At 46.5% G+C, this 13,159-nt stretch overlaps 1 protein-coding gene across 1 annotated transcript in view; it reads right to left on the bottom strand.

The window, feature by feature from the left end:
• Positions 1–658: 658 nt before the first annotated feature.
• The window catches only part of EXOC4 (exocyst complex component 4), a gene marked incomplete in the record, with an annotated part of 301,972 nt that continues 289,471 nt past the window's right edge, over positions 659–13,159 (bottom strand). The window contains 1 exon segment of the mRNA XM_087722678.1: positions 659–997. Within this exon segment, the coding sequence (XP_087578804.1) occupies positions 760–997 (238 nt within the window).

Below are 13,159 nucleotides of genomic sequence, written 5' to 3' on the forward strand. Positions count from 1 at the left end.
TGGGCGGAGCTACATTCGGTGTGCAAGGCCGAATTTCCCCCCCCCTTTTAGGGGAGAGGGAAAAGTGTGTCTTATACTCTGAAAAATACGGTATATAACCTAAACACCATTGAGTGATTAAATGAAGCAGAGTCCTACGGGAAGATAATTGTGATTAAATATTGAAAGTAAATGAAACTGTGAAAAGAACACCCATTCATACACATGGCCCGGTGCTAAATGCCCTTCACATCACTCTAGCTGTGTCTTGGAATAACGATGAGCCAGCCAGAATTTGGCCTTTTAGGGTTCCTCTCCCCTTTTTCAGTTTGGTTAGAAATGGTTCCTCGGGTTTTCTCCAATTCGGATCCTTCTGGATCCGTGAGAGAACCCTCCCCTTCCTCTTCCTCACCCTTATGCCCCCTAGAGAACCAACTCCCCCTAAATTGCAACCAATCCCCCGGTTGAGGTGCCACGGAGTTAAGGATCCCACGGAGGAGATCTCCCAACTCGTCCTGCCCCGTCCACCACCCCAGAGAAAAGGCCGGAAGACCCAAACGCTGCCCCCTAGAGCAGTGTTTCTCAACCTTGGCAACTTGAAGATGTCCGGACTTCAACTCCCAGAATTCCCCAGCCAGCAAATGCTGGCTGGGGGATTCTGGGAGTTGAAGTCCGGACATCTTCAAGTTGCCAAGGTTGAGAAACACTGCCCTAGAGAGAGAGAGAGACATTCCCCTTCTACGGGCTGTGAAGGAGCCGGGCTGCCGCTAGCAGAGGAAGCTACACGGTGGTGATTTTCTTGTCCTTGGTGGCTTGCTTGATGGCGGCCTGCTCACAGATGATCTCTTTCAGGCGCTGCAACCTCATGTTTTGCGTGGTTTGGTCCCCCACGCCGGTCTGGCTGCGGTGGAGTAAGCTCAGGGCGTGGATGTACTCCAGCTCCGTGTACTTCACGCCCTGGTCCACCACCAGGTTGAGCAGCTCGTCTGCCGTGTTGTAGAGCATCTCGTAATACTGCCTGCAAGGCAAAGAACAGGATTTGCTGCTGCATCATCATCATCATCATTATCATCATTATCATCATTATCATCATCATCATCATCATCATCGTCATCATTATCATCATCATCATTATCATCATCATCGTCATCATTATCGTCATCATTATCATCATCATCATTATCATCATCGTCATCATCATTATCATCATCATCGTCATCATTATCATCATCATCATTATCATCATCATCGTCATCATCATCATCATCATCGTCATCATTATCATCATTATCATCATCATCATATCATCATCATCAATCATCATCAATCATCATCATCATCATCATTATCATCATCATCATCATATCATCATCATCAATCATCATCATCAATCATCATCATCAATCATCATCATCATCAATCATCATCAATCATCAATCATCATCAATCATCATCATCAATCATCAATCATCAATCATCAACATCATCAATCATCAATCATCATCATCAATCATCATCAATCATCATCAATCATCATCATCATCCATCATCATCCATCATCATCATCAATCATCATCAATCATCATCATCATCAATCATCATCATCAATCATCATCATCAATCATCATCATCATTATCATCATATCATCATCATCAATCATCATCATCAATCATCATCAATCATCATCATCATCATCATCATTTCTTTTGCTACTTCTTTTCAGGTTTTTTTTAACTCCGCCCCGCCCCCGAGGTGTTCTGTAAGGCGCCATTACGGAAGGAGGTAACTCTTTGGATGTCCCTCCCCTTGAGCAGGAGGTCTTCAGCCTAGAAAGGTTCAGAAGGTGCTTTGGTTTCAGGTTTCAGGTTTCGTTTTATTTATATGCCCCCCTATTCCCAGCGGGACTCAGGGCGGCTCACAAACCCAAGAGGGGAAGGGAAACACAAGGACTACAAATACAAGCATTTAAAAGTAACCAACAGACACACAATCGAGAGGGGAAGGGAACTCATCAACCCCAGGCCTGCCGACACAGCCAGGTTTTAACGGCTTTTCGGAAGGCCTGGAGAGAGGTGAGGGTCTGAATCTCGGCAGGGAGTTCGTTCCAAAGGGCCGGCGCTGCCACAGAGAAGGCCCTCCCCCGGGTAGTAGCCAGATGGCATTGGCTGGTAGACGGAACCCGGAGGAGGCCTGCCCTGTGCGATCTAATGGGTCTTTGGGAGGTAATTGGCAGCAGGCGGTCTCTCAGGTTCATGAAGTGGAGGGAAAAGAAAGAGATGAAGGTGGGCAGAAAAGTCTCCAAACCAGGGCTTGGGTTGGGAGGCATTCGGAAGGGATGAGACGGGTTTGGTTGGGATGGTTTAGGCTGGATCGGGATGGGATGCATTGGAATGGGTGGGGATGGGTTGAGCTAAGTTGGGATGGGTTGAGATGCATCGGGATGCGATGAGTTTGGTTAAGTTGGGTTGGGATGGGTTAAGTTGTGCATTATTTGGATGGAATGGGTTGTGATGGGATAAGATATGTTGGGATTGATTGGTTGGGATTGGATGCATTGAGATGGGATGCATTGAGTTTGGTTAGGATGGGTTAAGTTGGGAGGCTTTGGTTGTGATGCATTGGGTTGTGATGGGATAGGATATGTTGGGATTGATTGGTTGGGATGGGATGCATTGAGATGGGATGGGTTGGAATTAGATGCATTGGGATGGGATGCATTGAGTTTGGTTAGGATGGCTTGGGATGGGTTGGAGAGTGATGCATTGGGATAGGATGGGTTGGGATAGGATATGTTTGGGATTGGTTGGTTGGGATGGGATGCATTGGGATGGGATGGGTTGGAAATAGATACATTGGGATGGGATGAATTGAGTTTGGTTGGGATGGGTTAAGTTGGGATGGAATGGGTTGGGTTCGGATGGGATAGGATATCTTGGGATTGCTTGGTTGGGATGCATTGAGATGGGATGAGATGGGTTGGAATTAGACGCATTGGGATGCGATGAAATGAATTGGGATGGGACGGTTGGGTTGGGTTGCATTGGGATAGGACAGGATGGGATGAAATGAATTGGGATGGGACGGTTGGGTTGGGATGAGTTGGGTTGGGATGCATTGGGATGGGACAGGATGGGATGGAATGAATTGGGATGGGACGATTTGGGTTGGGATGAGAGCGAATAGGTTGGGATGGACAAGTAGCAGCCTTCTGTCCAAAGCATTTCTGCTCACTTCCTGCAGCCAAGGCTGACCATGGAAGGAGAAGAGAGTTTTCTCAAGTCCACAGATTGTCCTTGGCTGACAGAGTCTGAGATCCAAAAGAACTGGACCTCCCTGCTTTGGGTCAAGCTGCCTGGCCCTCTTCCATGCCCAGAGGTCACCCTCCCTCCCTCCAGGACACAGTTGCTATCAGTCCTGGGAAGATCAGATGGTTTTTCATTAAATTAATACAATACAATACAATAGCAGAGTTGGAAGGGACCTTGGAGGTCTTCTAGTCCAACCCCCTGCTTAGGCAGGAAACCTTATACCGTTTCAGACAAATGGCTATCCCACATCTTCTTAAAGACTTCCAGTGTTGGGGCATTCACAACTTGTGGAGGCAACTTCTGTCCCACTGATTAATTGTTCTAACTGTCGGGAAATTCCTCCTCGGTTCTAAGTTGCTTCTCTCCTTCATTAGTTTCCACCCATTGCTTCTTGTTCTACCCTCAGGTGCCTTGGAAAATAGCTTGACTCCCTCTTCTTTGGGGCAAACCCTGAGATATTGGAAGATGCTATCATGTCTCCCCTAGTCCTTCTTTCTCTTAAACTAGCCATACCCAGTTCCTGCAACCGTTCTTCATATGTTTTAGTCTCCAGTCCCCTAATCCTCTTTGTTGCTCTTCTCTGAACTCTTTGTAGAGTCTCCACATCTTTTCTACGTTGTGGCGACCAAATAAACTATCTATTATCCAAGGAAGGAAGAAGCCGCCCGCAATTAAAAACTCCCTCTGCTCGGCCTGTTCTACGCCTTTAGCCCGTCGGCCCATGTTTGGGAAATGATTAGTTTTGACGAAGCGCTTGGCTGGGTGTGTTTCTCTCCCTTGTTGGGGAAATGGATTAATAAATATTGATCAAGAGGCCTTCCTGTTTTCTTTTGCCAAAGCAATTCGATGCGGCTACTACTCCTGATGTTATCAAATAATGAAATATGGACGAGTTAGTCAAATCCTCCATGTAGCCCCACTGTCTTTCACAGGTTTTGCCTACGGCGGTCAAAAAATACTCCGTCTGGTTTTTGGGAGGGGGAAGAGTCTGATAGAATTGAATCAAGCTGCGGAAATGCAGCTTGATTCAATGCCGAGGATCATTCTTACCAAGCTGGCCTCCATTTCCTGCTGTCCACGCTCCATTGAAACTGGCAGGACCCTACAGGTAAGTCCTCGACTTACGACAGTCCATTTAGTGACCATTCGAATTTGGAAAGAGTGACTTATGACCGTAGAATCTGTGACTCTACATGGGGCAGCCCTTGAAGAGCATTCGGCGACTTCAGCTTGTCCAGAATGCAGCCGCGCGAGCGATCGTGGGTGCACCTCGGTTCACCCACGTAACACCTATCCTCCGTGAACTGCACTGGCTGCCTATTGGTCTCCGGATACGCTTCAAGGTGCTAGTCATCACTTATAAAGCCCTTCATGGTATTGGACCTGGGTACTTGAGAGACCGCCTGCTGCCAATCACCTTCACTAGACCGATTAGATCCCACAGATTAGGCCTCCTCCGAATTCCATCTGCCGGCCAATGCCGACTGGCGACTACCCAGAGGAGAGCCTTCTCTGTGGCTGCTCCGGCCCTCTGGAACGAGCTCCCCGTGGAGATTCGAACCCTCACCACCCTCCAGGCCTTCCGCAAAGCCCTTAAAACCTGGCTGTTCCGACAGGCCTGGGGCTAAAGGACCGTTGCCCCTATCTCAAATGGTATGATTGTTGCGCTTTTTAAATTATGTATTGTTTTGTGTTGTTGTTAAATTGTTTGTATCCCCCTTCCCTTGTTTGAGTTGTGAGCCGCCCTGAGTCCCCTTCGGGGGAAAAGGGCGACATACAAATGAAATAAACATACAAACATACAACATACGTTTCCCACCCGGATGACCGTTGCAGTCAGATGCTTGGCAACTGGTTTCATCCTTATGACCGTTTGCAGTGTCCCGGAGCGGTCTCCTTTTGTGATCTGACCAGCAAAGGCAAGGGGGGGAAGCCAGATTCACTTAACAAGGGTGTTACTCAGTTAACGACTGCAGTGATTCACTTACCACACGTGGCAAGAAAATTCGTCAAAACGGGGCCAAACCCACTTAAGAAATTTCTCACTTAGCAACATACATTTGGGGCTCAGTTGTGGGTCGTAAGTTGAGGATTACCTGTACGTGATTCGGTCCTAGTTGTATCACAGTAGTTATTGCTACTGTTCACTAGGGGGCGCCATGGCTCTGACCAGAGGTGGGTTCCTACCAGTTCGCACCTATTCGGTAGAACCGGTTCGTCAAATCTACTGAACCGTTTAGAAGAGGTTCCACCAGGGGACCCGGAAAGCAGGCCACACCTACAGAAGAGATTCCAAATTTTTTTTGAAGCCCACCACTAGCTCTGACCCACAATTAACAATGCATAAAATTCTTGGGATGCCAACATAAAGCCTTATGAAGCCGTAGTGAGGCCACACCTGGAATGCGGCATCCAGTTTGGGTCGCCGTATTAGAAAAAAGATGTTGAGACTTTGGAACAAGTGCAGAGAAGAGCAACAAGGATGATGAAAGGCCTGGAGGCAAAAATATATGAAGAACGGCTGCGGGATTTGGGTTTGGCTAATCTAGAGCAGTGTTTCTCAACCTTGTCAACTTGAAGATGTCTGGACTTCAACTCCCAGAATTCCCCAGCCAGCGAATGCTGGCTGGGGAATTCTGGGAGTTGAAGTCCAGACATCTTCAAGTTGACAAGGTTGAGAAACACTGATCTAGAGAAAAGAAGGACTAAGGGGGGACATGATAGCAGCATTCCAGTATTTGAGGGGCTGCGTCAAAGAAGAGGGGGGTCAACTTATTCTCCAAAGCACCCGAGGGCAGGACAAGAAACAATGGGTGGAAACTCATCAAGGAGAGAAGCAAGCTGAAATTAAGGAAAAACTTCCTAACAGGGAGGACAATTAACCAGTGGAACAGCTTGCCACCAGAAGTTGTGGGTGTCCCATCACTGGAGGTTGTTAAGAAGAGACTGGACCGTGGACTTTTCTGAAATGGTATAAGGTCTTCTGTTTGAGCAGGGGGTTGGACTAGAAGACCTCCAAGGTCCCTTCCAGCTCTATTCTGATTGATTGATTGATTGATTGAAAGCACCAGAAAGCAAGAAAAAAGAAACAATGGATGGAAACGAACCAAGGAGAGGACCAACCTAGAATTAAGGGGAAATTTCTTGACTGTGAGAAGAATTCACCAGTGGAACAGCCTGCCACCAGAAGTCGTGGGTGCTTCATCGTTGGAGGTTTTTTAAAGAAGAGTCTGGACAGTCTCATTTTGTTTTCTAAAGCACCAGAAAGCAAGAAAAAGAAACAATGGATGGAAACTAATCAAGGAGAGAAGCCACCTGGAATTTAGGAGAAACTTCCTAACAGGGAGGACAATTAACCAGTGGGACAGCTTGCCACCAGAAATTATGGGTGCTCCAACACTGGAGGTTTTAAAGAAGAGATTAGACAGTCACTTACCCGAAATAGTATAGGTTCTCCTGCTTGAGCAGGGGGTTGGACTAGAAGACCTCCAAGGTCCCTTCCAGCTCTATTCTGATTGATTCTTTGAGCCTGTCTTGGTGCCTTATGGTTTTGATTCTTATTCACCACACAGAATTCCTTCTGTTAGATCAGTGTTTCTCAACCTTGGCAACTTGAAGATGTCCGGACTTCAATTCCCAGAATTCCCCAGCCAGCATTCGCTGGCTGGGGAATTCTGGGAATTGAAGTCCGGACATCTTCAAGTTGCCAAGGTTGAGAAACAATGTGTTAGATGGATGGCTATATAAGCTTGTTAAATAAATGATTAACTCTGAAAGTTAACAGTGATTTGGAACCCCTTAACCAGAAAAATTATATTTTTGAGTGGAAAACAAATGAATAAATATGTGCAATGCTTATTGGCTTCTTGAATCCGCCACAAATGTAAAACAATCATTTATTTTTTTTGGAGGGGGAAAGAGACGATCTTGGAAGATCAGGTTAGAGCAAATGCATGATTTTAGCCGCAGATTTTAATGGGATAATCATAGACGGAGTGCATGCCAAAAATAACATTGCCAATCCCTTCCAAATCTTTCTTCTTTTATTTTTCTTTTCCTTTTAAAAATGGTTAAGATCATTTCCTGGCTGGCTGGCTGGCTGGCTGGCTGTCAGACACCCTTTAATCCTATTGAAAAAGATTGTTTTCTTTTCAAATTAGATTTATTTGAAAACGGATGTTTCTTCTGTTTAAAAAAAAAAAGGAAAGTCCAGATTTACGCAGGTAACTTAACTGCAAGGAAGAAAAGACAGACAGAAGGACGGGCAGAAAAGGGAAGCAATAAATAGAAGAGAGAGAGAGAAAAAAAACCATAGGTCATAGGTGGTGAATTACTTACCGAGAGGAATCCTGTTAAGGTTTGGGGATTAAGGAATTCTCTAAATTATCAAATCTATTTTTCCCCCCCTCCCTAGAGATGGGAGGCTGATCACGATTAAGTCGAGAAAATCACCTTCGCTAGCCCTTGTTTTGTTTGGAGGGGTCCTGGGTTAGAGGTGAAAATTAGCATTTAAATGGAGACACGTCCTGATGGCACTCAAGGGAGAATTGTTTCATTGCGACCCGACTCGCCAAATGAGGTTATTATTATTTTTATAATATCTCAGGGGGGTTTCCGGGGGGGGGGAACGACACACCAGCTTGATCATTTCTCCCCACAGAGCCTTCCGTGGGAAGGAGGGAGGGGGGATATAAACCTTTGCTCGCTTTTGCATTAAATAAACTATAAGGTTCTGGTCCAAGGTTGTGGGTCTGTGTTGTGTAAAATAGGGGAAGTCGGCATCCAGAATGGTAGCATCACCTCTCGCGATGCTTCTCAAAGAAGAAGGCTAGGGAGGACTTTCGGAGGGCAAGAATCAACGTTTAGGACCTTGTGGTCCATCTCTGCTGGGAGTGGAGGCCTTCCAGAGGACTTGGAATGCAACTCAACTTGACTCCTTTCTCAACTGTAGGAAGTTAGCACCCACCACCCACTCCTAGAAAAATGAAATATCCTGGGAAATATTGAAAAAGGCAGAATATTATATTTTCCCTGGATCAGAAATGGAGAAACGTGTTTTTTAGGCAGGAAACAGGCTCGCTTTTAATAGCCCCCACCTTTGTCAATGGGCCATTCAAAGGCCTGAGAAGGAGGAGAAGAAGGAGAAGGATCTTTTTTTTCTTTTGTTTGACTGATACTTTAAAAACAATTGTCATTTTTAAAAACCATGGTCTGTTTGGGGGAACTTGGTTTAACCTAAGCACAGAGAGAAGCAAGTTAGAACTAAGGAGAACTTTCCAGAGAACAATTAACCAGTGGAACTGCCTGCCTCCAGAAATTGTGGCTTTTTCAGCACGGGAAAAATTGGGCAACCATTTGACCGAGAGGTTATAAGGACACCTGGTTTGGATAGGGGCTGGACTAGAAGACCTCCAAGGGTCCCTTACAGCCCTAGGATTCTATGCCTGCCTGTATATCCCACTAATGGGAAACCAAGCCAAACTCACAAAAGGCCCAATCACAAAATTGAGCCTTCAGTTCCCTTTCAGCTGGAGAACCTGCATGACCGCATGTACGATCTGCATGGTGGCCTAGAGGGTGGAACACTTGGTTCCACCACAAAACCGCATTCAACGAAACCGCTCTCGACGAAACCGCGTAGCTGATGTCATCAAGAGGGCGACAACAGCGCGGAGACAGAAGCACGCTGTAAATGATAAACCTAAAATTAACCCCTAAACCTAAACCTAACCCCCCTAAACCTAATCCTAAACCTAACCCTAACCCTTAACCTAACCCTGAACCTAATCCTAAACCTAACCCTAACCCTTAACCTAACCCTGAACCTAATCCTAAACCTAACCCTAAACCTAACCCTTACCTTAAGTTGAATCGGCTTGCTTTCAAAGCGCTACTTAAAGCGCCCTTCTTTCTCCGCGCTGGCTGTTGTGGATGACATCAGCGACGCGGTTTAATCGGACGCGGCTTAGTCGAGCGCGGTTTTGACGGGTCACGAAACACTCGCCTGACAATCGGGGGACTATGAGTTTGATCCTAGGTAGAGGCTGATTTTTCTCTCTCTGGGCACAATGAGACTATATGTCCCGCGAAAAACTCCGTACTGGCAACACGAAGGGTATCCAGCCAGTAAACACTCAACTCCATTCAGACACTCAGACTCCACCCGCAAGGGATTATGGGGTCGTTAAACAACGAACAAAAACAACAACTTGCATGACTAAAGAGACTATCATGACAGAACCGCCAACGTCGGCAAAATTGTCGCATCCTGAGACAGTAGACGTCGGCAAAATTGTCGCATCCTGAGACAGTAGACGTCGGCAAAATTGTCGCATCCTGAGACAGTAGACGTCGGCAAAATTGTCGCAACCTGAGACACTACACGTCGGCAAAATTGTCGCAACCTGAGACACTAGACGTCGACAAAATTGTCACATCCTGAGACACTAGACGTCGGCAAAATTGTCACATCCTGAGACACTAGACATTGGCAAAATTGTCGCATCCTGAGACACTAGACGTCGACAAAATTGTCACATCCTGAGACACTAGACGTCGGCAAAATTGTCGCATCCTGAGACACTAGACGTCGGCAAAATTGTCACATCCTGAGACACTAGACGTCGGCAAAATTGTCACATCCTGAGACACTAGACGTCGGCAAAATTGTCGCATCCTGAGACACTAGACGTCAACAAAATTGTCGCATCCTGAGACACTAGACGTCGACAAAATTGTCACATCCTGAGACACTAGACGTCGGCAAAATTGTCGCATCCTGAGACACTAGACGTCGACAAAATTGTCACATCCTGAGACACTAGACATCGGCAAAATTGTTGCATCCTCAGACACTAGACGTCGGCAAAATTGTCGCATCCTCAGACACTAGACGTCGGCAAAATTGTCGCATCCTCAGACACTAGACATCGGCAAAATTGTTGCATCCTGACACACTAGACGTTGGCAAAATTGTCGCATCCTGAGACACTAGACATCGGCAAAATTGTCGCATCCTCAGACACTAGACGTCGGCAAAATTGTCGCATCCTCAGACACTAGACGTCGGCAAAATTGTCGCATCGTCAGACACTACACGTCGGCAAAATTGTCGCATCCTCAGACACTAGACGTCGGCAAAATTGTCGCTTCCTGAGACACTAATCGTCTACCCTGTCTGTCTTGGGAAAGGAAACTTTTCCTACAATTTTGCCTACCAAAAGCACGCTGCTAATGATACTGTCTGTGGGTTAATTATAGGAAAGGCGGGGTGCGGGTGGGGAGCCCTCCCACGACGTTGCTTTTAAAACGGGGGTCCCCCCCCATAAGTAATTCAACACTAAAACCTCCAGGCCCTGTTCTTTTTTCCCCCTTCCCCCCCCCATGGAACTTTATTATAGGGCATTAAAGCAGCCCCTTCCGCACTTATCTAAATCTTTAATTAGTTCTATAATATACCGATGATATCGGGCCTAATTAAATTTATATAGATAAAGGGCAATGAGATTCGAACTAACTGAGCTGGAAAGTACATATTAAACAGCAAATTTAATGGTTCACGCCGATAAGTGCAATTCCCCCCCCCCCCGCACAAAACCCCAAATTCAATTTGGGGAGGGGGGGGGGCTTGTGTTCAAATTGATTTTGCAATGTGCAAATCACGGCAGGGGAGGGGAGGGCTTGTTCACATATCAGGAACAGTGCTAATCCACCCTATTTAAACACCCCTTATTAAGGCTCGGATACTGCGTCGGAATCGGGGAGGGCCCCCCCACTGCAATTTGCTTTAAAAAAAAAAAAGGCAGAAATTGTCCAAGTCGGTTGCCGGATTTATAAAGGATATTAAGTGATTTTCGCTCCCTGCAAAAAAAAAAAAGAGAGAGAGAGAGGGGAGGGAGGGAGAATATTAACACCGAGTCTGCGGGGAAAGAGAGAAGTCAGCACTTTTGCGTGCCAGTCAGCAGAAAAAAAACGTAACGCAGTTTTCGCTTCCCCCGCTGGGAACGAGGGACTTAGGCCTCCGCAGAGAACGGGGATCGTTCGGGAGTTGTACCCGAGGGCCGGATGCTGGAACAACCGCCAAACGCGATTGTCTACGTCTGCTCTAATCTGCTAAGCATGGGCCACTTGCAGTGGCTAACTTTGTACAAGACTTTTATTGTGGCCGACAGGAAGAGAATGTATTTGTAGTCCAGGGTGGAAGTATAGCGTCCTTGGTACTCTGTGGGCTTGGTAGTTTTCTTGCAGACGTTTCATCACCCAATGAGGTAGCATCATCAGTGCTAGAAGGGAGGGGATGTGGGAAGTGGAGAAGAAGGAGAGGAGGAGGAAGAATATGAGGTCCTTTGTACTGTCTGAGTGTGATAGTTTTCTTGCAGACCTTTCATGACCTAGCAAGGTAACATCATCAGTGCTGGAAGAAAGGGGGATTTGTGGAAAGAGGAGGATGAGGAGGAGTGTGGGGTCCTTGGTTCTCTCTGAATTTGGTTGCTTTCTTGAAGACGTTTCATGATCCGATGGGGGAACATCTTCAGTGTTAGAAGGGAGTGGGGTTTGTGGTGTGGAGGAGGAGAAAGAGAAGAAGAAAAGGAAGAAGGAAGGAGAAGGAATGATGGCAAATGAGGAGGAGGAGGAAAAGGGAAGAGGAAGAGAACTGTGAGGTCCTTGGTGCTCTCTGAGCTTGGTGGTTTTCTTGCAGATATTTCATGACCCAACTAGGTAACATTATCAGCACTAGAAGGAAATGGGATTTGGGGAGTGGAGGAGAAGGGAGAAGGGGACAAGGAGGAAGAAGAAAAGGAAGAGGAGTGGCAAGAGGAGGAGGAGAACTGTGGAGTCCTTGGTGCTCTCTGAGCTTCGTGGTTTTCTTGCAGATATTTCATGACCCAACTAGGTAACATTATCAGCACTAGAAGGAAATGGGATTTGGGGAGTGGAGGAGAAGGGAGAAGGGGACAAGGAGGAAGAAGAAAAGGAAGAGGAGTGGCAAGAGGAGGAGGAGAATTGTGGAGTCCTTGGTGCTCTCTGAGCTTTGTGGTTTTCTTGCAGATGTTTCATGACCAAACTAGGTAACATCATCAGTGCTAAATGGGAGTGGGGTTTTTAAGTGGAGATGAAGGAGAAGGCAGAAGGGAACGGAAGAGGAAGATGAGAAGAACTGTGGATTCCTGGGTGCTCTCTGAGCTTGGCTGTTTTCTTGCAGATGTTTCATGACCCAACTAGGTAACATCATCAGAGCTAGAAGGGAGTGGGGTTTGCTCTTTGTTTATGTACAAGTAGTACACCCTGCCGGTGTTAGTGGGAGTGTTTTTAGAGGTCCCTTGAGTCAGGTATGGATTACTGTTTGCTTGTTTGTCTGAGTTGGTAGTTCCTTGATTGGGGTGTCGTTTGCTACTTGGCTGTTGTCTAGTATTAATCTTGGTGCTTATTTGCCATTGACTGTTGATCATTTAGCTTTTTGAGTTGCCTCTTCTGAATGGTATGTAGACATTGTGGATCTCTGTGCCTGTTGATGGCTGATTTCTCTGAGTGCCAGGCTTCCAGGAATTCTCTACGTAGTTTTGGGGACTTGGCTTGGTCTGATTCTCCAAAGCACCTGAAGGCAGGACAAAAAGTAACGGGTGGAAACTAACTGGAGAGAAAACCAACCTAGGAGAAATTTCCCGACAGTGAGAACAATCAATCAGTGGAACGACTTGCCTGCAGAAGTTGTGAGCGCTCCAACACTGGAGGTTTTTAAAAAGAGACTGGCTTGCCATTTGTCTGAAACGACACAGGGTCTCCTGCCTGAGCAGAGGGTTGGACTAGAAGACCTCCAAGGTCCCTTCCAACTCTGGTCTAAGAGGCTCAAAATTTCCCTAGTGAAACTGTG

This window comes from Thamnophis sirtalis, unplaced genomic scaffold, assembly GCF_051295495.1.
Source record: "Thamnophis sirtalis isolate CommonGarterSnake01/CBP01778 unplaced genomic scaffold, rThaSir2_p1.2 scaffold_9, whole genome shotgun sequence".
Lineage (NCBI taxonomy): Eukaryota > Metazoa > Chordata > Lepidosauria > Squamata > Natricidae > Thamnophis > Thamnophis sirtalis.